The 25,362-nt window shown below is 36.3% G+C and overlaps 2 protein-coding genes across 5 annotated transcripts in view; one reads left to right on the top strand and one right to left on the bottom strand.

Annotated features, from left to right (window-relative positions):
• Window positions 1–1,799, bottom strand: part of FGF7 (fibroblast growth factor 7) — a 61,649-nt gene extending 59,850 nt beyond the window's left edge. Inside the window, exons 1-2 of one of the 2 annotated variants that reach the window (XM_005211861.4) lie at window positions 1,721–1,799; window positions 575–1,128 (exon numbers count right to left, since the gene is read on the bottom strand). In XM_005211861.4, the coding sequence (XP_005211918.1) occupies window positions 575–860 (286 nt within the window). In that variant the 5' untranslated portion in view covers window positions 861–1,128; window positions 1,721–1,799. Of the gene's footprint in view, window positions 1–574; window positions 1,129–1,720 lie in introns of those variants that run through there. The other variant, NM_001193131.1, reaches the window with a different exon arrangement.
• FAM227B (family with sequence similarity 227 member B) overlaps window positions 1–25,362 on the top strand; it is a 212,363-nt gene that overhangs the window by 139,991 nt on the left and 47,010 nt on the right. The gene's annotated exons all lie outside the window — the stretch shown is intronic.

Raw genomic sequence — 25,362 nt, forward strand, 5'->3', positions numbered from 1 at the left:
TAATTAAGCAATCAAATACAAGTTCCTATGACATGAACAGATGAGGAGACCACAGATTCCTATCTGTTTTATAGTTATATACAATTGCACAAGTCAATTTAGCACAATTCAGTATTTGACACCATGGAAATATTTTTTCAAGAGAAACCAAATTATTTTTTGAAAAAAATCTGTATTTCCTCAAAATAATGATAATGCATTTTTGGTGAGCATTCACTGAGTATTCTAAGGAGAGTTCCTAGTGAGCTTTGCTAGAAGACAATAAATCACATTTCAGTATAATTAATAATATTTATGTTTTGCTTAACATAGGAGCATTTGAGCTTAGAACATGGAGAATATATTTTCAAATTGGCTTGGTTTATCAGCTCCAACTGTAATATTATTATATTTGCCCTACTCCAGGAGATATTTTTGGGAACATAGTTTATCCCAATTAAGAGCCAATAGAAAATTACATTTAAATTTTTTCCAAAACAAAGGGAAATTTAGAAAGCATGTCACTTGAAAATTGATCTTTTCACAGATTGTTAAGGCTCATAAGCTTTTCTATAAATAAGAAAACATTACTTACTGTAATTATTCTTCATCTCTTGAGTCCCTTTGACTTTGCCTCGTTTATCAATCCTCAGATACCACTGTGTTCGACAGAAGAGTCTTCTCACTCTTATATCTCCTCCTTCCATGTAATCATAACTTCTTGTATGTCGCTCGGGGCTGGAACAGTTCACATTTGTAGCCATTTGCTCTGGAGTCATGTCATTGCAAGCTAAAGATATAGTGCCCACTAGACAGATAATGTGGAAGCATGATCTGTAGAGCAAACTTGGCAGGATCCATGTCAGTATCCATTTGCGCATTATAGTATAGTGCTCCGGGTGTTCATGAATAACATAATGAAAATTAAATCTTGAGTTGATTGTTGCTCCTAGGTCATTGACCACTTCCTATCTGTGAACTGTAGATTGGTTTAAGGAAGAGCGGTTGCACTCTCCAAATTGTTAGCCTTATCCTTTTAGTCCTGATAGCAGTATAGGAGTCCTCCTTAAATAACTCTCTGTTGGTATATCCTTATAAAAGCAGGTTGTAATAAGCTCAGTTGCTGAGATGCTGTTTGCTACTTGACTTCTGTTTGCAATGAGAGATCAAGAATGGGGAGGGAGGAGAGAGAGGAAGATGAAAAGTGATTGTATAAATTTCAGTGGGCAAATACTCTTACAACATACTGTGTAATTCTTACTGTGAAGGTACCTTTAAAACAGTTTTCACAGAGGATGTCAGGGTCCTTACCACTCTATTTGTAGACTTATAAAAGTTCTATATTAGTAGAGATTAATCTGAACATGATTGTACCATTCATTCCAGTCCCTATTTGATAAGAAACATCCAGCAATTTAGAGCTGTTGATTTAAATTCAGTTCTAAAGTTCCTATTAACAAAATATTAATGCTTTTTCCTAGATGTCTTTATTCTTTTACAGTTGTGGTTTCACAGTTATTTTCTTCTGAACTGCCCACAGTTCTCAAGTTAAACGTCAGAATTGTTCTGGAGAATTTCAACCTTATCTTTATGTAAGTTCTATAACGTAATTACTGTAGATAATCACACGGCTCAAAAGTCTGGTAACTTTACTTGTCCCCTCAGGACTAAAAGCAGAGAAATAGATAAACTACTAACAAACAGTTAGCATTATTTTTAAAGACAAGTAACATTCACTTACTTGTTCTGTTGATAACAGCTGGATACACAAGAATTCCATGTCTGTTGTCTGCCCTGTGCAACTTGAGCCTCTCTACTGTAGCTACAAACTATTTCTCAGCTGAGAAATTCTCCAGCGGAATCATAATTGTTTCCATAAATCAACAGCAGGCACGAGGATTTTCTCTGTGTGTGTGAGCGCGTGTGAGCTTGTGTGTGTGTGTGTGGAGCCTTTTATTCAGAGCTTTTCGATAAATACCTTTGCTGACCTCATTGGAAGCAATTAAAACTTAACCAGTAAGCTGTTAGTTGAATACAACAGTGAGAATAAAAGAGGCTTGTATAGTATTCATTCAGTGGTCATGAGAGGGAGCTGTGAACATGGTTTATGCTCAGATCTACAAATGGGTACCTACTTTGTAGAAACAAATCTCTGATTCTGAAGCAGTTAGAAAGGGAAACAGAATTTTTTAGGTTGTCTCATAGCAGTTGAAATAAGTTTAAAAATATTGCTTTGACCATATATGTAAAGGGATCTTTTACCAGGAAATCTTTTACATAGATTTATGGAGCATACATTGCTACTATTATTCTTTTGTGTTAAGAATGTTAGAATAAAACTCCTAATATGTATTAAGTCACACCTTAGTGTCTTCAAGAAGTGTATAGCTGAGTTAAGGGTATATCTCTTCATATAGAGGTATTTCAGCATTGCTTATAACTTTATGTCTTATGTTCCTATATTCTTACTTGAGTTGAGCCAATAATTACCAGTATGACTTTGGACAAGTCACCTGACGTTTCTGAATCTCAGCTACTACACTTGTAAAATTAGTCTAGACGATTCTATGGTGCCTTGTAGTTTTAAAATTCTGTAACTTGTTGCTTACCCTACTAAGATCAGGAAGAGGATATATACTTTTAAATTATTATTCTTAAAAATTAAAAATAAAATTTTATATGGTTTTATATTGGTTATCAATGGTTGACTCATCCTCAGTAAAAACATTGATGCAATAAATATATGTTCATTTAAGGATAGAATTTTAAGAGGTATAGCTCATGTAAAAAAGAGAATGCTATTTTGCTTTCCACCATGAGTTATTCTCCCCTTTTTTAGCATGTATATATTAGTTTCCTGTTCTAGCATGTATTTATTAGTATACTAGAGTTTCATTAGGTATTTGTTGCAAAATAATTGCATTGTTAATCTAAATCAACATTTAGGAATACATATTAACTTTCTATTTCCCATGGTAATACTCTCAGCGCGCGCGCGCGCGCACACACACACACACACACACACACACACACACACACACACAACTGCACTTGAAATGCACTACTTTACCGCCAGGTGGTGCACGTAGACCAAATAGGAAAAGAAAATCAAGTATTTAATACATTCAATTGTATTATAAGTTATAATTTCCTTTTGTGTCTATGCTTGGAGGAACAGAATCAAGAGCACAGCACAGTTTAAATTTACTCAATTACTCTTTAGGCACCAAATATGACTTTTCTAAGTTTATTAGAGCAGAAGGGGATGACCCTTCTATAATTGCCTCTGTTGAAAGCTGCTGCTGCTGCTGCTGCTAAGTAGCTTCAGTCATGTCCGACTCTGTGCGACCCCATAGGCGGTAGCCCACCAGGCTCCCCCGTCCCTGGGATTCTCAAGGCAAGAACATTGGCGTGGGTTGCCATTTCCTTCTCCAGTGCATGAAAGTGAAGTCTCTCAGTCGTGTCCGACTCTTAGCGACCCCATGGAGTGCAGCCTACCAGGCTCCTGTGTTCATGGGATTTTCCAGGCAAGAGTACTGGAATGGGGTGCCATTGCCTTCTCCTCTGTTGAAAGCTAGATGACTACAAAATATTCCATCATGTATTTCTCTAAAAGGAGGAAGAGAGAAAAAAGAAAATATGATGCTACTGTGTTATAAATCATATCTCCATTAGTTTTGTAGGCAACAATAACGAGCAGGGGTAGAACTCCTAGGACTCGGATATTCCTTCTAAAGAAATGAAAATTATTAACAACTAATTTACATGTAGATATTCAAGAGCTACTAAATTCATCCATTCCACATTGACCCTACAGATTTTATACTAAGAAATCATGGAATCAGAAGTCAAAATTTGCTAATTAAGTGCTCAAGACTTAAATTCAAAAATGATGAAGAGTACTTAGTGCCTCATTTGCTGTATAAGGTTAATTATAAAATTAAAATTAGAAACAAAGTAAATATGAAATTGTAATCTGTGTACTCTAAGTTCATTGTTGTTGTTCAGTCGCTGTCATGTCTGACTCTTTGTGACCCCATGGACTACAGCACGCCAGGCTTCCCTGTCCTTCAGTATCTGAGTTTGTTCAAACTCATGTCCATTGAGTGAGTGATGCCATCCAACCATCTCATTCTCTGTTGCCCTCTTCTCCTCCTGCCTTCAATCTTTCCCAGCATCATGGTCTTTTCCAGTGAGTCGGCTCTTCCCATCAGGTGACCCAAGTATTGGGGTTTCACCTTCAGCATCAATCCTTCCAATGAATATTCAGGGTTGATTTCCTTTAGGATGGACTGGTTGGATCTCCTTGCAGTCCAAGGGACTCTCAAGAATCTTCTCCAGCACCACAGTTCAAAAGCATCAATTCTTTGACTTGCAGCCTTCTTTTTGATCCAAATCTCTCATCTGTACATGTCTACTGGAAAAATCATAAAAACTTTGACTATACAGACATTTGTTGGAAAGCGATGTCTCTACTTTTTAATACACTGTCTAGGTTTATCATAGCTTTCCTTCCAAGGAGTGAGTGTCTTTTAATTTCATGGCTGCAGTCACTATCCGCAATGATTTTGGAGCCCAGGAAAAGAATATCTATTACTACTTCCACTTTTTCCTCGTCTTTTTGCCATGAAGGGATAGGACTGGATGCCATGATCTTTGTTTTTTGAATGTTGAGTTTTAAACCAGCTTTTTCACTCTCCTCTTTCATCCTCATCAAGAGGCTCTTTAGTTCCTCTTCACTTTCTGCCATCAGTGTGGTATCATCTGCATATCTGAGGTTGTGATATTTTTCCCAGCAATCTTGAGTTCATTAGATGCCATTGTACATTGTGATTTGAAAATATGATAGCAGTAATATTAGTGAATGGATTAAATCTTAACAAGGGAATAGGTATCCTTTGATTATCAGTTTACATAATGCTTGCGTGCGTGCTATGGGCCTACAACCACCACAGCCATAATGAAGAGCCTCACTTATCTCTTATTATATTTCAAAAGGAATTATCCAGAAACAAAAGTAACTTAGGTATCTCCAGATAGGGTAAACCCTCTGGGTTTTTTTAATTTCATACTAGTAATAACATTAACAAGTATTTATTGTTCTTGTTTTAAGGTACACATAATGACAGGCTAAGCACATAAAATACTTTGCAGAGGTGCTCTTTTGTTTTTTCCAGTTTGAGTTAACTTCATTTTTAATTGGAAACATCTCTATCTCTTGAGCTTTAAAGTTGTAAAGCAAAGGATTAAATTTGTAAAACAAAGAATTCTTGCATCTATTTCTAAAAGTTCACTTTTTAAAAAACTGTTCTTAGTAAGTAGAGATTAGTACCTGGGATTCTTCAAAAAAGAAACAGTGCTAACACTTGCCTACTTTGATTTGGTGATAGACTATATGAGAAGAATACAAATAATCTATTTCAGTAAATATCATAAAAACATAGGCAGTTGTTAATGATTAACCTCCTAGTTTTGCTTAGGCAACTTCCATTATGTCCCTATTTCAAAAAGAGATAAATGATAGAAAATATTTTTGTTTAATGAATTTTGCATTCTAGTCATTAATTTTAAAACTATGTCACATTCATATGCTAATGCTATGCTAAGTCACTTCAGTCGTGTCTGACTCTGTGTGACCCCTAGACGGCAGCCCACCAGGCTTCCCCGTCCCTGGGACTCTCCAGGCAAGAACACTGGAGTGGGTTGCCATTTCCTTCTCCAATGCAAGAAAGTGAAAAGAGAAAGTGAAGTCGCTCAGTCGTGTCCGACTCTTAGCGACCCCATGGACTGCAGCCTACCAGGCTCCTCCGTCCATGTGATTTTCCAGGCAAGAGTACTGAAGTGCGGTGCCATTGCCTTCTCCGATGTCACATTCATAAGTATGTATAATATAATTAATAGGAGGGAACATCATTAAATATTTTCATTCTTTTACATTTTTATATTCTATCCTGTTCCACATCCTCCTAGTTCCCATCCTTTCCCTATAGGTAATCATTGTTATTACCTATATTTAGTTTCTGGTGTATCTTTCCATAATTTTGTATGCATATATAGGCAAACTGAATATATATGTGTGTATACAGTTTTACTTGTTCTCTTTTTATGGAAAAGGTAGCATATCATACACAATGTTCTGCATGTTGCATTTTTTACTTAATAAAAAAAAAGAAAATCTTCCCATCTCAGTATTTAGAAAATTACCTCATTTTTTTTTTACAGCTGCACAGTACCCCATTGAATGAATATATCACAATGTATTTGACTAGCTTCCTGTTGTTGAACAATTAATTTATTTCCAGTCTTTTTCTATTACAAAAAAAAATGACACAATGAATAAAATTATAAACATATCATTTGAATGGATATTGCCAGTTTACTCTCCACAGAAGTTGAACTAGTTTTTAGTCTCATTCACAGTATATATGGTGCCTGTTCAGTATAGTGTATTGTCAAACACTGGGGGTTTTGGTAATCTGACAGTAAAAAAAGCATTTTATTGGTTTTTCTTGCATTTCTCATTTCATGAAAGAAAGTGTCCATCATGGACAAGTACTGTAAAGTACACAGTGCTATGAGTGTCTACCATAAGTGGCAATAGGAAGCTTTCCCTGTGCTAATGCCAGTAGAGCTGCAGTTTAAAGGATGAGAGGGAGTTCTTTCAACAAGGAAACACCAGTGAGCTCTAGGAGAGAGAATGAGAAGGACTTTGGTATGTAAAAAAGCTGGAGAAACTTAGCCCTGGTGGGCTAAGTCAGAGTTTGATCTTTATCCCAAGAGCAATGGCCATTATGGGATGATAATCAGAAGAGTGACATGATCATAACTGCACTCTATGCCTCTATTCTGACCCAAACTAATTTAATTTCTGCCAGGAGAATAAGTTTAAGAAATTCAAAATTGTGTTCCTTTATCCTATCTTTTCCATTATTCATATTTTCAAAAAGATATCCAAACTTTGTGATTGAAAAGGAAAGATGTAGAAGAAAAAGTCATATATATCTTCCAACTTGAGTAAAGCCCAAATCTGCTTCATAGGGTTGTGCTAAATGCCCTGAAAAGAAGTGAAACATCAACGTGTCTTTGAAAAGAATCCCAGAGAAGGTAGAGCCCATAGATCAGGCAGCATAGAGAAAAATCTCTTTGGGAGCCACACTCTACATTTCTGGTAGTACCCCAGCACACAGCAGAAGCAGCAAAGCTCCAAAGAGTAAAGACTGCCTACGTATCTAGAAACAGACAGACTCAAAGCACCCCTTATAAATATTTCTCATGTTTTAAAAGACATCTGGAAAAGCAGAGAACCCAGACCTGAGGAAACTTCATGAGCAGTCAGTAGACACCTACAAGTAACTAGAACAGACAGAGGACACAACTGAGTCCCTTGTCTTGGGCCAGAATTCTCTCTCATCTTGAAACAGAGGAGGGAACCCAACAGTTGACATAAGTTTCTACTAACCAGTGGTGAGAGGTAAGGGGGGGGTGAAATTCTCAAACTTGAAGCCAGGATCATTTATAAGGTTGTATGTTACCTCTTGCATATTTGAGATTGTGATCCAAGATTTATTTCTGCTACATTCTCATCACTATCACCAAACTATGGATTTATTTTCATCTTTTATTCTGTCAGTCCCATTTCATCAATTCAGCCTCAACTTTGGATCATGCCATTCAACCAGTGTTACTCACTTCCTTAGTTCATTCACTTAACTATTTATCAAATAGTTATTTGGTGCCAGATGTTGTCCCAGACTGTTGGAGGTACAGTGAGTATTCTAGAAGTGGTCTTTGCACTTACAGAGAATGCTTTCTGGTGAGAGAACATAAACACAGCCCTTTGGCCTGTGTATATGACAGAGGCAGCGTGGGTGTGGGTAGGATAGAAACAAGGTGTCCAAGGAGATAGGAGATAGAGGGGTAAATGGATAGAGGGACCTATTTTAAGTTAGAAAGACCCATCTGAGGAGATAAAGTTTGCGCTGCCTGGAACAAGACTGATGTTGGTGTGTTTCAAGAACTGAAAGAAGGCCAATATGTTGAATGAAGTACATGAGCAGTGGGAAGAGTTGTGAGAGATTAGTGAAACTGAAAAAGTAGGCAGGAGCCAGATCGTAAAGAACTTTGAAGGTCATGGTAATAAGAGTTAGAGGTTATTCTAAGTGTAACAGGAAGCTGGAGTACAGGCAGTTCTACTTATAAACATTATAGACCTGGGCAAAGGCGCTAGTTAAACTCCAAAGAAAAATGTCAAAAATAATTGAGCAAGTGTGGGGGTTCCTATAAATCTTGAGTCATGCAAACTTTGTGCTTACACTTAAGCCCTAACATTTTAAAGCTTACTGTATATAAGATACAAAGTCTGAGTCATATGCTCAAAATTGTGTGCCTGTGACTCAACTATATAAATATCTCAGTTTACAAGTGTATCTAGATTCTTTGTGTCTCTTGAGTCAATATAAAATTGTTGTTTAATTTTAGATTTGTAAAAAGTTATCTAATATGCTAATCTAGAAATCAAGTTCTTCAAATTATAGTTTTAACTTACTAAATTAACTTTAGACCTGGAGCAAGATCTCCAGAGTTACTACTTTTTTTCCCAATTCAGAAATATCAGTATAATGAAGTCAAATTATACAATTTACTCGTGATTGCCTAGACTCTCCTTAAATTAACACTTAACTTTAGCAAAGAATCTATCTCCTTGATTCAATGCTATACATTAGTGCCTTTTTTGATAACAAGTGCCACTCTAACAGTTGGAAATTGTTGTAATGGCTATGGAGAGAGTTTTGCTTCAACCCCAGGAAAACATTACGGAAAACAACAAAGACTCTGGGCGATTAGGGTTACTACATTCTTTGCTTTAAATTGTCATTCTTTGGTTCCATGTTCATTGTCTACATAGCAAAATGAGTGCTAAAACGATCGTTTTTAATGTTTCATGGATGTCATTGTGGTTTAAATCTGGTCACAAAAGACCTTTCTGAGGAGGTGGTGATTAAACTGAAATCTGAAGGATAAGAAGAAATCAGAAATGAAGGTAATACATTCCAGGCAAAGGTAACAGGGAAAAACAAAAGCTCTGAGGTGAAAATGAGCTTGGTATGTTCTAGAAACTAAATGACAGTGTAACTGGAGTTGAGTGAACAAGAGAAAAGTTAGGTGATATGAGACCAATGTGCGTGGGATCTTTTTTGGTTTTACTTTATTTTTGAGGATAATTGGTTTACAAATTTGTGTTGGTTTCTGCCATACGTCAACATGAATCAGCCGTAGGTATACATAGGTCCCCTCCCTCCTGTCTGTGTAGGAGCTTGATATCAGTGTTGGGGACTTTGGATGTAATTCTAAGGATAATGTATAATAATCAATGAGTAATGTGATCATCCTGAAAACTTTGTGAGAATGATTTGGAGGATGGCAAAAGTTGAAGTAAAGAGACCAGTTAGGAGGCTGTAGCTGTAATTCAGTTTGGAATTGATAATGCCTTAGACTGGGATCAGAGCAGGGAGAGGAAAGAAGTGGGGAGATAGATTTTGGAGACAAAGCTAGGTGATAATTCAGTGTGAGAAACAAGGAAGAGTCAAGGTTAAATTCCAGATGTCTGACATGTGTAACAGGATAAATAGCAGTGTCATTTGCAGAACTCAGATAGACTGGAAGAGAACTGACACTGGAGGGGGAAGTCCGGCAGTTGGAAAGTTAGGTGAGAGGAATGCTATAAACCCAAACCCTCTTCATTCTGGACCCAAGAGATCTGTACCTCTCATTCCTTTAAAATAAGAACCAGTAAGAATCTTGCAAATCAATTACCACAAAAGGGTGGAATTAGAAATAAAATCATTTTCTAAAGTACTCAGGTGCAAAAATGAAAACTTCTTACAGCAGTCTTGCGTGTGTGTATGTGTGTGTGTGTTAGTCACTCAGTTGTGTCTGACTCTTTGAGACCCTATAAACTCTAATTTTCTAGATATTAGAAATTTTATTAGAAAGATTAATAAATATTATATTTAAATCTAATATAAAAATATTAGAAACAGTATTTCTAGAATATCTACAACCAGAATATCACAGTTCCCAGTATTATAACACATGAAATTATCAGAAGGCAAGCTGTGTTGTGGAACCTTATTACAAAAGCCTAAAGCAGTTTATTTTTTTTGTTTCAGCCATAAACGGGTTGCAAAGTTGTCCAAATATAGTTTAATGTGCAGTTGAGTCAGTTCAGGTGACACTGAGAAAGAAGTTTCTAATGACAATGTTGGCATTCTCTCTGGGTATTTTACCTACGAGAGAATTACCTTTATATCTAGAGGAATACTGTCATAGAGTAGTTCATACCAGCATATAATGCCACAGTGAATTATATAACAAGGCATATCAAAAACTAAACTTTTGTATCTCTAATGTCAAGAAAAAATAGTGAAGTTAAAAAAAGGCAGTCATATCAGTCATTTGATAGTAGCCATAAGAACAACAAAAGACTGATTTTTTTCCAATGAATTTTTGGCTGCTTATAATTATTGCTTTGATTTCCTAGCCTAAGAAGCTTGGAAATTGGAAGCATTGTTTCATGAGTTTAGAGCATTGCTGAATTAGTACAAATCAAAAACTGAAGTATATTTTAAAAGAAATACTGTTTATTAATGCCAAGAACTATATGTGTAATAAATCATACTGTCACCTGGCTTAATTGAATAAATAAGAAAAATAGGGAAATAGATTATTAACTTATCTGCAAATGTGAATGTGAAAGTTCTGAAAGATGTTTGAAAGTTGCTTTCTCTCTTAAATATTTTTAAATCTCGTCTGACAACTGATTTGTCCTACTACTTTGTACTAGCTTAGAAATATCTGCAAAGCAAAAAGATAAACCTCAATGGAAACTCAGTTTGAATGGAAACAAAGTCTGAATTAAGGGACTCCAAATGAACGCAGTTTTACTGTATTTTAAATTATTCCAAGATAGAATGTTTTATTAGGATAGAATTCACTTTATTATTTTTGACTTGGATAAAGAAAGAAAATAACACTAGTTCTTAGTATAAGAAAAAGGGGTGGTTAAAGACTAATTCAAAAATTGTAATGAAATTATGTATGGTGTACTCCTACCTTCCCTGGATTGACTTCCTTGTGCCTTCTGTTCTGTTTATTTCACTTAGCATGTTGACATTTATTAATATACTGTATTTCTAATATAATCGAATTATAAAACCAAGAAGCAAATTCAAAACATCAAGGTGGAAGAGATGAAAAATATAAAATTTCTGGATCATTTTAACACACTCAGAGCATGTTATATATTAAATTTAAAGGGGGCTTTTTTTTTCCTTTCAGCAGTAGTCCTCATCTTTTTAGTACTTAATCCTTTTAGATTGAAAGATCATTTTGTCTCTTTTTTCCCCCTTTTTGGTTTATACGTAAAAATTCAATTATGTGCTTTCCTTGTTGATACAAACATTTACTAAGATTTAGGAGTTTTTTGGTTCTGTTTTAAATTCTTAAACTTTTTTATCATATCCTATTCAATCTCCTTCCCTTTCTCTGCATTTTTCTCCTCTACTTTTTTTTTTTATTCTCGTCTCTCTCTCTCCTTCTTTCTCTCTCACACACACTTTTTCTATTATACCCATGCTTCAAGTTTCTAGAAACCTCCTTTAGTCATTCTTATATTAATTTTCTACTTGTTTGTCATTTTTTTCAGTCTAGTCTTGAAAAACACATCTGGTTTCTATTCCAATCAGTATTCCTCTGAGAATAACCTTCATATTATAGAAGACAAACAATTCTCAAATAACCCATAATGATGCAACCTCTGGTAATTTAAACTTTTATTCAATAATTTTAAAAGAGCTATTCATGTACTCTAACTTGGCAGGCTTTTCTTTTTCATTTAAGATAAAGTTTACGGAGGTGGGGTTTGTATGGGTAATCATTTAAAGCAAGTTAATATTTGGAAACTTATTCTTTCAAAATGAGAAATCTTGGAAACCAAACATGGAAAATGATTCACTCTTCTCATTAACAATTCAGTTTTGAGAGTTCACAAGTTAAATGACACATACAAAGTGTTACGGGAGCAAGAAGATAGCAAAGCCTAGGTACTGAAAAAAGAAGACAAAAAATTGGAGCCACTAAGAAACAGCAAATAAATATTAAATGAGAAATTACTAAAAGCTGCTAGCTATACTGTGTTTAGAGGTAATATGGAACAGCTGGCCTGTGATGAGCTTTCACCATTCAGATGTTATCTTTGCAATCAGATATACCTCGATTTGAACTACTTTTGCTCTTGTTGACTTGGGGGAAAAAGGCACAACATGAGGGTTGTGAGCTAAGTTTTATTTGGGGCCAAAGGAGGACTACAGTCTGGGAGACAGTCTCAGATAGCTCTGAGAAACTGCTCCTAAGAGGTTGGGAGGAAATGACTCTATATATACAAAATTAGAGTATGTGCAATCAAGCACACATTTTGGCAGAAGTTGCTGTTGTCACCAGGAGCAGATGTCCATTAATGATTTTAGTGCTTTTCTAGATATGAGTAATATCAAGAAATTGGTCTCATTAAAATTTTCTCCTGGAAATATCTAACTGTGTGAAGGCCTAGTCTGCCAGTTTTTCCAAGAGCACAGAGTGCCTCTTCCTGATCTCTGCCCTGAACTCCTTTGAGAATGTGTTGAAGGTCAGCAAATGCAGCAGCTAGTGACTTTTCTCTTGTAGAACCAGGTAGCAAACAAAAATTTGTAGTGACAGGTCCCCTCATGGTATTAAATTCAATCATACTTTGAGAGGTATTTCATGACCATTTTGTCCCATGGTGCTAGGAATGATCATTTGTAGATCAGGCAAGGATTTTTTTTGATAGGCCACTCAATGTGCTATTACTGAACTAGGTCCTATTAACAGTAACCAAGTGTCTTTGGACCACCTGTCTTACTAGTCTTTTATGGTCCAGAAAATGGTTCCCTCTAGTTTTTCTTCCCATATCTAGAGTTACACTATTATAGTCATTGATCTTATAGAACTATATAAGTGGTTACTTGCTTGAAGTTACTAATCATCATTTTATCAAAGGCTCAGTAACACATTTAGTAACACGTTACTAAATGTGTTACTAAATGTGTTAGTAATGTGTAAGAAACAGCAATGTCATAAAATAGGTAGTATAGGTAATATAACTAGTATAGGTAATATAACTAGTATTATTAGTAAGGTCATAAGTAATTTATTGACTTAAATTGATTGAACTCCCATTAGGTGTGGCTCAATATATCACCAAGCTTCCCAGGTGGTTCAGTGGTAAAGAATTTGCCTGCCAAGCGTGAGACGTAGGTTTGATCCTGGGTCAGGAAAACCCTCTGGAGAAGGAAATGACAACTCACTCCAGTATTCTTGCCTGGGAAATGGACTAGAGGAGCCTAGCAGGCTACAGTCTTAGGTCACAAAGAGTTGCTTAGTGACTAAATAGTAGCAGCAGCAGTATATCACCAAGTCATTTGACTTAGTCTGTTCTGTAACAAGTCTTATCTTTAAAGGAAATGATAAGATATTTGCTTTTCTCTGACTTACTTCACTTTTTATGATAATCTCTTAAGTTCATTCATGTTGCTGCAGATGGCATTATTTCGTTCTTTTTAATGGTTGAATAGCTGTGGTGTTAGAGAAGACTCTTGAGATTCCCTTGGACTGCAAGGAGATCCAAGCAGTCAATCCTAAAGGAAATCAGTCCTGAATATTCTTTGGAAGGACTGATGATGAAGCTGAAACTCCAATACTTTGGCCACCTGATGCAAAGAACCAACTCATTGGAAAAGTCCCTGAGGCTGGGCAAGATTGAAAGCAGGAGGAGATGGGGATGACAGAGGACGAGATGATTGGATGGCATCACCAATGCAATGGACATGAGTTTGAGTAGGCTCTGGGAGTTGGTGATGGACAAGGAAGCCTGTAATGCTGCAGTCCATGGGGTTGCAAAGAGTCGGACACAACTGAGTAACTGAACTGAATATTCCATTGCATATATATACAACATCTTTATTTATTCACTTATCAATGAATATTTAGGTTGCTTCCATGTCTTGACTATTGTAAATAGTGCTGCAGTGAACACTGAGGTGCCTGTATCTTTTTGAATTACAGTATTTCCTGGATATATACACAGGAGTGAATTTGCAGGATCATATGGTAGCTATATTTTTTAAGGAACCTCCTTACTGTTTTCCATAGTGACTGCACTAATTTACATTCTGGGACAGTTTCCTTTTCTCTACACCCTCTCCAGCATTTATTATTTATATACTTTTGATGATGACCATTCTGACTGGTGTAAGGTGATACTTAATTTTCTTTTGATATAAATAATAATTAGCAATATTGGGCATATTTTCATGACTTTTTGGGCATATTGGGCAAATTTCACATGCCTTCTTTGGAAAAATGTCTGTTGCGGTCCTCTGCCCATTTTTCAATTGGTTTGCTTGTTGGTTTTCTGATATGGAACTCTATGAGCTGTTTGTATGTTTTGGAGATTAATCCCTTGTCAGATGTATTGTTTGCAAATGTATTCTCCCATTCTGTAGGTTATGTTTTCATTTTATTTATGGTTTTGTTCCTGTGTAAAAGCTTTTAAGTTTAATTAGGTCTAATTTAGTGGTTGTTGTTTTTATTGTTTCCCCTACTTCCATTTCTCTAAGAGATAATCTGAAAAGATATTGCCACAATTTATGTCCTGCCTAGGTTTTCCTTTAGGAGTTTTATAGTATTCAGCCTTACATTTAAGTCTTTAATCCATATACAATTATTTTTGTATATGGCATTACAGAATGTTCTAATTTTTTTTCTTTTACATATAGTTGTCTAGTCTTCCCAGCACCACTTATTGAAGATACTGTCTTTTCTCATTTGTATTAAATATATTCTTGCTTTCTTTGTTTTGCCTAAATTGACCATAAGTGTATGGGTTTACTTCTGGGCTTTCCATCCTGGTTCATAGTTCTATATTTCTATTTTTGTACTAGTACCATACTCTTTTGATGACTGTAGCTTTGTAGTATAGTCTGAAGGCAGGAAGCCAGATTCCTCCAATTCTGTTTTCCTTCCTCAAGATTGCTTTGATTATTCAGGGTCTTTTGTGTTTCCATACAAATTATAAGATTTATTTGTTCTAGTTCTGTGAAAAATGCCATTGGTGATGTGATAGGGATTGTGTTGAATCTGTATATTGCCTTGGATAATACAGTCATTTTGACAATGTTGAATCTGCCAATACAAGAACATGGTATATCTTTCCATCTGTTTGTGTCATCTTCGATTTCTTTCATCAGCATATCATAGTTTTCAGAGTACAGGATTATTTGCCTCCATAGGTCTTCCTAGATGCTTTGCTCTTTTTGATTTGATGGTTTACTTAATTTCTCTTTTTGATCTTTCATTGTTAGTGTATAGAAATGCAACAGATTTCTGTCTATTAATTTTGTATCCTGCAACATTACCAAATTCACTAATGAGCTCTAGTAGTTTTTCAGTAGCACCTTTAGGATTTTCTATGTTTAGTATTATGTTGTCTGAGAACAGTGACAGTTTTACTTCTTCTTCTACAATTTGAATTCCTGTTATTATTTTTTCTTCACTGATTGCTGTGGCTAGGGCTTCCAATACTATGTTGAATAAAAGTGGCAGAAGCGAACATCCTCACCTTGTTCTGGATGTTAGGGAAAATTCTTTCAGATTTTTACCATTAAGTATAATGTTAGCTGTAAGTTTATAAAATGTGACCTTTTATTATGTTGAGATAGGTTCCCTCTATGCCAACTTTCTGGAGTTTTTATCATAAATAGTTGTTAAATTTTATCAAAAGGCTTTTCTGCATCTATTCATGATCATGTGGTTTTATTATTCAACTTGTTAATGTCACATTGATTGATTTGCATTTATTAAAAAGTTCTTGCATCCTGGGATAAATCCCCAGTTGATCATGGTGTATAATCTGTTTACTTTATTGTTACAGTCGATTTGCTAGTATTTTGTTGAGGATTTTTGTGGATATTTTCATCAGTGATATTGGTCCCCACTATTATAGTATTAATGTCAATTTCTCCCTTTAGTTAGTATTTGCCTTATATATTGAGGTGCTTCTATGGTGGATGCATATATATTTACAGTTGTTATCTCTTACTCTTGGATTGACCTGTTTATCATTATGTAGTGTCCTTCTTTGTCTCTTGTATTTATTTTGTTTGATATGATTATTACTACTCCAGCTTTCTTTTGATTTCCATTTGCATGAAATACCTTTTTCCATCCCCTTACTTTCATTCTGTATGTGTTTCTAGATCTGAAGTGGGTATTTTGTAGACAGCATATATATAGTCTTGGTTTTTTATCCATTCAGCCAGTCTATATCTTTTGGTTGGAGCATTTAAGGTAATTATTGATATACAAGTTCTTATTATCATTTTTAAATTGCTTTGTTTTTATAGATCTTTTTTCTTCCTTTCCTCTTTTTTTCTCTCCTCTTGTGATTTGATGACTTTCTTCAGTGTTGTGTTTAGATTCCTTTTGCTTATTTGTGTTATAACTACTGTAGATTTTTGGTTTGTGGTTACCATGAGGTTTTGATGTAGCACTTTATATATGTATATATGAGTGTTTTAACCTTTTGATCTCTTAATTTCAAATGCATTTCGAATATCCTACATAAGTACTGCCCTCCTGTCACAGTTATTGACTTAGATATTGTAGATATATGTGGATGGTTGTCAACCTTTACTGTATGTTTTCCTTTACTAATGAGCTTTCCTACTTTGTAATTTTCTTATTTCTAGTTGTGGTCTTTCTTTTAAGCCTGGAAAAGTTCCTTTAGCATTTGTGTAAAGCTGGTTTGGTGGTGCTGAACTCTTTCAGCTTTTGCTTGTCGGCAAAGCTTTTGACTTCTCCTTTGAATATGAATGAGAAGCTTGTTGGGTAGAGTATTCTTGGTTGTAAGTTTTTCCCTTTCATCACTTTATATCTTGTCATTCCCTTCTGGCCTGCCAAGTTTTTGCTAAAAATTCAACTAATAATCTTATGGAGATTGTCTTTCTGTTATTTGTTGCTTTTCACTTATCACTCTTAATATTTTCTCTGTCTTCAATTTTTGTTGATTTGATTATTTTGTGTCTCAACATGTTCTTCCTTGGGTATATTCTATATGGGACTCTCTGTGCTTCATGGTCTTGAGTGACTGTTTCCTTTCCCATGTTAGGGAAGTTTTCATCTAGCTTGAGATATTTTCTCAGGCCCATTCTGAGTTACAAGAAATTTTTAGCAAAGAGTTAGAAGATATAAAGGATAACCAAGTGGAGTTGAAGAATACAATAAGTGAAATGAAAAATACACTAGAGAGAATCAATACAGAATAAATGAGACAGAAGAAAAAAATCAGTGAGGTGGAAGACAGAATGGTGGATATCTGTGCCATGGAACAGAATAAAGAAAAAATTATGAAAATAAATGAGGACAGTTTAAGAGATCTCTGGGACAATATCAGATGCACCAACATTCACATTATAGGCGTCCCAGAAGAAGATGATTAAGAGATTATTTTTAAATCGACAGTTCTAAAATACAATTATTTCTAAAGATTCACGCAAAAGCTCTTCTCTCACTATATTGAATATACTAAGTAAAAAGTTAATCCTACCAAGTTATTTTTCTTGCTAACACATTTGCAACAGATGGCTTACTTGATTTCTATTAAACCTAGGTACAATAAATTATTATACTTAATATTGATCACTCTAAAAACATGTCTATATTAATTAAATTGACAAGCAAACTAATAAACTTAATAAATTTAAATTAATCTTAATACTGTCTCTCAGTTTACAGGAACCTGAAATTCATTTGGGTTAGTTTCTTTATATTTCTGGGAATTTTTATAAGTGCTTAATTTCCTTTAAGCCCATTAAGCTCATTTATAAATTAATTTTGATAGTACAATCCAAAGGTAGAGAAATATATACATATAGACAGACGCAACCATATATCTAACAGCTTCATTTTATTTTTTTTTTTTTTTTTTTTTAATTTTTATTTTTTTTTTTTTATTTTTTTATCACAAGTTGCCAACAGCGCTTTATTTTTTCTTTTCAACATCCTGTTCTGCGGCTTCCTTGGCCCTTTTCGCCCGGATGCCAAAGAGCCGGGCATTGGCGCGGGCCATACGGAGACTGGCAAATGCCTTAAAGTTCTTCTCCTCCTCTGTGATGACTCTGGCTTTCTCCTTCTTATAGACGTTCCGTATGGGCATAACAGGTCCGGTCAGCATTAACAGCTTCATTTTAAAGCTTAGTCATGAATTAGGTACTATAATATAAAACTCACTAGAATAGATAATGATAATCTATTAGATTATGAGAAATTATAATCCAGGCAATGTAAAACTTTTTTCAAATTCTAAGTAGACTTTTCATACTCGTTTATTTAATAAATATTTACTGAACAGCCATTATCTGTCAGATTCTGGTCTGTGTACCAAATGCCATGGTAATACAACACACTCTCTTACACAAAGATAAACTTAAATGAAATAAAGACTTCAATGTGAGACCAGAAACTATAAAACTCTTAGAGGAAAACACAGGCAGACACTCTTTGACATAAATCACAGCAAGATCCTCTATGACCCACATCCTAGAGTAATGGAAATAAAAACAAGAATAAACAAGTGGGACCCAATTAGACTTAAAAGCTTTTACACAGCAAAGGAAACTATAAACAAGGTGAAAAGGCAGCCCTCAGAATGGGAGAAAATAATAGCAAATGAAACAACTGACAAAGGATTAATCTCCAAAATATACAAGCAGGTCATGCAGCTCAAAACTAGAAAAACAAACAACCCAATCAAAAAGTGGGAAGAAGACCTAAACAGACATTTCTACAAAGAAGACATACAGATGACCAACAAACACATGAAAAGATGCTCAACGTCGCTCATTATTATAGAAATGCAAATCAAAACTACAATGAGCTATCACCTCATACCGGTCAGAGTGGCAATCATCAAGAAATCTACAAACAAATGCTGGAGAGGAGGTGGAGAAAATGCAACCCTCTTGCACTGTTGATGAAAATGTAAACTGATGCAGCCACTATGGAGAACAGTATGGAAATTCTTTAGAAAACTATAAATAAAACTACCTTATGACCCAACAATCCCACTAATGGGCATATACCCTAAGAAAACCATGATTGAAAAAGATACATTCACTCCAATGTTCATTGCAGCACTATCTACAGTAGCTAGGACGTGGAAGAAAACTAGATGTCCATTGGTAGATGAATGGATAAAGAAGTTGTGGTGCACACATACAATCATGTAATGTAATGGAATATTACTCAGCCAAAGAAAGGAATGCATTTGAGTCATTACTAGTGAGGTGGATGAACCTAAAGCCTGTTATACAGAGTAAAGTAAGGCAGAAAAAGAAAAACAAATATTGTATATTAACACATATATATGGAATCTAGAAAAAGGGTACTGATGAACCTATTTACAGGGCAGAATAGAGACACAGACATAGAGCACAGACTTGTGGACACAGTGGGGGAAAGAGTGAGTGAAGTCCCTCAGTCGTGTCCAGCTCTTTGCAACCCCATGGACGGTAGCCTACCAGGCTCCTCCCTCTATGGGATTCTCCAGGCAAGAGTACTGGAGTGGGTTGCCAAAAGGAGAGGCGGGGACAAATTGGGAGAGTAGTTCTGAAACATAAAAAAATAGATAGCCAGTGGGAATTTGCTGTATTAGGTTTTTCCAGTGGTCATGTATGGATGTGAGAGTTGGACTGTGAAGAAGGCTGAGCGCTGAAGAATTGATGCTTTTGAACTGTGGTGTTGGAGAAGACTCTTGAGAGTCCCTTGGACTGCAAGGAGATCCACCCAGTCCACTCTGAAGGAGATCAGCCCTGGGATTTCTTTGAAAGGAATGATTCTAAAGCTGAAACTCCAATACTTTGGCCACCTCACGTGAAGAGTTGACTCATTGGAAAAGTCTCTGATGCTGGGAGGGATTGGGGGCAGGAGGAGAAGGGGATGACAGAGGGTGAGATGGCTGGATGGCATCACTGACTCAATGGACGTGAGTCTGAGTGAACTCCGGGAGTTGGTGATGGACAGGGAGGCCTGGCGTGCTGCGATGCATGGGGTCCAAAGAGTTGGACACGACTGAGCAACTGGACTGAACTGAACTGAACAGGGAACTCAAACCTGGTGCTCTGTGACAACCTAGAGGAGTGAGATGGGATGGGAAGTGGGAAGGAGGTTCAAGAGGGAGGGTACATATGTATACCTACGGCTAGTTTATGATTTATGGCAGAAACCAACACAACATTGTAAAACAATTATCCTCTGATGAAAAAACAAAGCAAACAAAAAACACACTCCCATCCAAAAACAAAAAGCATGATATCTGCCCCATAGAGCTTATCTGAAATTATGCTGCATCATTTTTTTAATACACACTCTGACAAGAAAATGGAGCAGATAAAAAATAGTTTTTAGGAAGCAAGAATATGATGGCTAAGTAAATATCTTTGAAGAATGGCTAAGCAAGAGACTGAATATGGCTAAAAAAAATAAATGATTAAGCTCAGAATATCACAGCATTCAAAAGTACTACACAAATACAGAAGGTTAAAAAAAAACAATAAGGAGAAACAAGTCACTAACATGCACGACATATGCATTAGTCTCAAATCATTATTCTAAATGAGGGAAGCTAGACACAAAGGCTGCATATTATATGGGTCCACTTATATGACCTTAGAAAAGGCAAATACTACAGGTACAGAAAAGAACTCAGTGACTGCGGTGGTTGTAGTGACTGCAGTGGGGGAAAGGTTAACGAAAATGGGGGCTGGATGATTATCTGGATAATGGAACTATTCTATATGTTGATTGTGGCGCTGAGTATACAACCATATTCTTTTGTCAAAATTCAAAGGACTGTACACCAAAAGGGGGGAAAGAGAGCTATGTAAATTATGCCTCAAAAATAAATAAATACATGAGTATAAAAACAAATATACTAGTGCTAATAAGGGGGGAACACAATAAAGACTAAAAAATTAGTTAAATGTATATTTAAATCTCAGAGTTAAAAATATTTTAAAACAATTTTGAACTAAAATCTTAAATGATTACAACATTGGAGGTGGTGTGAGGTAAGTTTAGGAAAACAACAAAAATTTACTGGGACTATGCCTATATTTAAATGGAGAATAGACATATAAATATATTCTAGATGTTGATAAAAAATATCCTAAATATTTTTAGATTAATCCCTCAGTTCAGTCCAGTTGCTCAGTCGTGTCCAACTCTTTGCGACCCCATGAATTGCAGCACGCCAGGCCTCCCTGTCCATCACCAACTCCCGGAGTTCACTCAGACTCACGTCCATCGAGTCGGTGATGCCATCCAGCCATCTCATCCTCTGTCATCCCCTTCTCCTCCTGCCCCCAATCCCTCCCAGCATCAGAGTCTTTTCCAATGAGTCAACTCTTCACATGAGGTGGCCAAAGGATTGGAATTTCAGCTTCAGAATCAGTCCTTCCAATGAACACCCAGGGCTGATCTCCTTCAGAATGGACTGGTTGGATCTCCTTGCAGTCCAAGGGACTCTCAAGAGTCTTCTCCAACACCACAGTTCAAAAGCATCAATTCTTCAGCACTCAGCTTTCTTCACAGTCCAACTATCACATCCATACATGACCGCAGGAAAAACCATAGCCTTGACTAGACGGACCTTTGTTGGCAAAGTAATGTCTCTGCTTTTCAATATGCTATCTAGGTTGGTCATAACTTTCCTTCCAAGGAGTAAGTGTCTTTTCATTTCATGGCTGCAATCACCATCTGCAGTGATTTTGGAGCCCTAAAAAATAAAGTCTGACACTGTTTCCACTGTTTCCCCATCTATTTGCCATGAAATGATGGGACTTGATGCCATGGTCTTCGTTTTCTGAATGTTGAGCTTTAAGCCAATTTTTTCACTCTCCTCTTTCACTTTCATCGAGAGGCTTTTTAGTTCCTTTTCACTTTGTACCATAAGGGTGGTGTCATCTGCATAACTGAGGTTGTTGCTATTTCTCCCAGCAATCTTGATTCCAGCTTGTGCTTACTCCAGCCCAGCGTTTCTCATGATGTACTCTGCATATAAGTTAAATAAGCAGGGTGACAATATACAGCCTTGACATACTCCTTTTCCTATTTGGAACCAGTCTGTTGTTCCATGTCCAGTTCTAACTGTTGCTTCCTGACCTGCATTCAGGTTTCTCAAGAGGCAGATCAGGTGGTCTGGTATTCCCATCTCTTTCAGAATTTTCCACAGTTTATTGTGATCCACACAGTCAAAGGCTTTGGCATAGTCAATAAAGCAGAAATAGATGTTTTTCTGGAACTCTCTTGCTTTTTCCATGATCCAGCAGATGTTGACAATTTGATCTCTGGCCTCTGCCTTTTCTAAAACCAGCTGGAACATCTGGAAGTTTGCAGTTCACATATTGCCAAAGGCTGGCCTGGAGAAATTTGAGCTAGTAAATTTACTTTACTAGCGTGTGAGATGAGTGCAATTTGTGGTAGTTTGAGCATTCTTGGCATTGCCTTTCTTTGGGATTGGAATGAAAACTGACCTTTTCCAGTCCTGTGGCCACTACTGAGTTTTCCAAATTTGCTGACATATTGAGTGCAGCACCTTCACAGCATCATCTTCCAGGATTTGAAATAGCTCAGCTGGAATTCATCACCTCCACTAGCTTTGTTCCTAGTGATGCTTTCTAAGGCCCGCTTGACTTCACATTCCAGGATGTCTGGCTCTAGGTGAGTGATCACATCATCGTGATTATCTTGGTTGTGAAGCTCTTTTTTGTACAGTTCTTCTGTGTATTCTTGCCACCTTTTCTTAATATCTTCTGCTTCTGTTAGGTCCATATCATTTCTGTCCTTTATAGAGCCCATCTTTGCATGAAATGTTCCCTTGGTATCTCTAATTTTCTTGAAGATATCTCTAGTCTTTCCCATTCTGTTGTTTTCCTCTGTTTCTTTGCACTGATCACCGAGGAAGGCTTTCTTATCTCTCCTTGCCATTCTTTGGAGCTTTGCATTCAATGGGAATATTTTTCCTTTTCTCCTTTGCTTTACACTTCTCTTCTTTTCACAGCTATTTGTAAGGCCTCCTCAGACAGACATTTTGCTTTTTTGCATTTCTTTTCCATGGGGATGGTCTTGATCCCTGTCTCCTGTACAATGTCACGAACCTCCGTCCATAGTTCATCACGCACTCTGTCTATCAGATCTAGTCCCTTAAATGTATTTCTCACTCCCACTGTATAATCATGAGGGATTTGATTTAGGTCATACCTGAATGGTCTAGTGGTTTTCCCCACTTTCTTCAATTTAAGTCTGAATTTGGCAATACGGAGTTCATGATCTGAGCCACAGTCAGATCCCAGTCTTGTTTTTGCTGACTGTATAGAGCTTCTCCATCTTTGGGTGCAAAGAATATAATCAATCTGATTTCGGTGTTGACCATCTGGTGATGTCCATGTGTAGAGTCTTCTCCTGTGTTGTTGGAAAAGGGTGTTTGCTATGACCAGTGCGTTCTCTTGGCCCACGTCCAAGGTAAGAGAAACCCAAGTAAAACGTTGGTGTTGCAAGAGGGCATCCGAGGACATACACACTGAAACCATAATCACGGAAAACTAGCCAATCTGATCACACAACCACAGCCTTGTCTAACTCAGTGAAACTAAGCCATGCCATGTGGGGCCTCCCAAGACGGACAGGTCATGGTGGAGAGGTCTGACAGAATGTGGTCCACTGGAGAACGGAATGGCAAACCACTTCAGTATTCTTGCCTTGAGAACCCCATGAACAGTATGAAAAGATTAATCCCTAGAAGAATAGAAATGAAACTTATAACTTCTAAAGCAGATAAGAAAACAGTAATGGAAAATAATCTAATAAGAAAGTAAAACAGAAATAACTGAAAAGTTTGGTTAAAAGTGGAAAACTAAAATAAAATGGCAAAAATAATTTTAAACCCATTAATCATCATAATAAATATGACTATGTTAAATTTTAATATTATAAAACAGATTCTAAGAAATTGTTATAAACATAAAATTCACAAATAAAATTCCAGCTATATACTGCTTGCAAAAGACAGACCTAAAATTATATGACACAGTATTGTCATCTCACAGTGCATAAAAATATATAATATTTTACATGTTTTAATATTAATTCTTAAAGTTAAGAATAATATTAGAATATAAAAAATTAAAAATGAAATAAATTTTAATTTGATGAGACTTAGAGGAAAGCTTCATTAATTTGGTAGAGGACAATACAACAAACCTGTAGAACATCATCGTTAATGGTGATACATTAAGAATAGAGTCACTGCTCAGTTCAGTGTTGTTATTGCAGGTTTGGTCAATATAAGAAGAGGGAAAAAAAAAAATTTTATATGTTGAAACCTGTAAGTCTAAAGATAACAACTAGTCTAATACTTGCTCCTGTCAAGATTCTCTTTTATTACATGTCTTTTTATTTCAATAATTTTGAAAGTGTACTGTTCTAAACCATTATTTCCTAAGTCCTTGTTCAAATGTGTTAAATAAGTTCTGGTTCAAATGTGTTGAAAATCTGCTGATGTTCTCTACACGTCAGCTTGCCTTCCATCAGCTAGCAATTGTATCTTGGTTGACGGGCTACCAGAACTCACTTTGCCCTCACACAGAGGACTGGAATTAATACCCTCTGAGGGTAATTCTGAAGAGAGACCTGATAACTGAGGAGAGAGAATTAATATATGCCACAACTTCCCACCACCGCCATCCTTGGCTGGGATAATTCTGAGGCATGTGTTTTGTACCTTTTTCCATAGAGATTTCATCAGTTCAGTTCAGTGTAGTGACTCAGTCATGTATGATTCTTTGCGACCCCAAGGAGTGCAGCACACCAGGCTTCCCTGTCCATCACCAACTCCCAGAGCTTACTAAAACTCATGTCCATTGAGTCGGTGATGCCATCCAACCATCTCATCCTCTGTCGTCCCATTCTCCTCCTGCCTTCAATCTTTCCCAGCATCAGGGGCTTTTCAAATGAGTCAGTTCTTTGCATCAAGTGGCCAAAGTATTGGAGTTTCAGCTTCAGCATCAGTCCTTCCAGTGAATATTCACTGATTTCCTTTAGGATTGACTGATTTGATCTCCTTGCAGTCCACAGGACTTTCAAGAATCTCCAACACCACAGTTCAAAAGCATCAATTCTTTGGTGATCAGTTTTCTTTAAAGTCCAACTCTCACATCCATACATGACCACTGGAAAAAATATAGACTTGACGAG

The sequence above is a fragment of the Bos taurus genome, chromosome 10 (genome assembly GCF_002263795.3).
Source record: "Bos taurus isolate L1 Dominette 01449 registration number 42190680 breed Hereford chromosome 10, ARS-UCD2.0, whole genome shotgun sequence".
NCBI lineage: Eukaryota > Metazoa > Chordata > Mammalia > Artiodactyla > Bovidae > Bos > Bos taurus.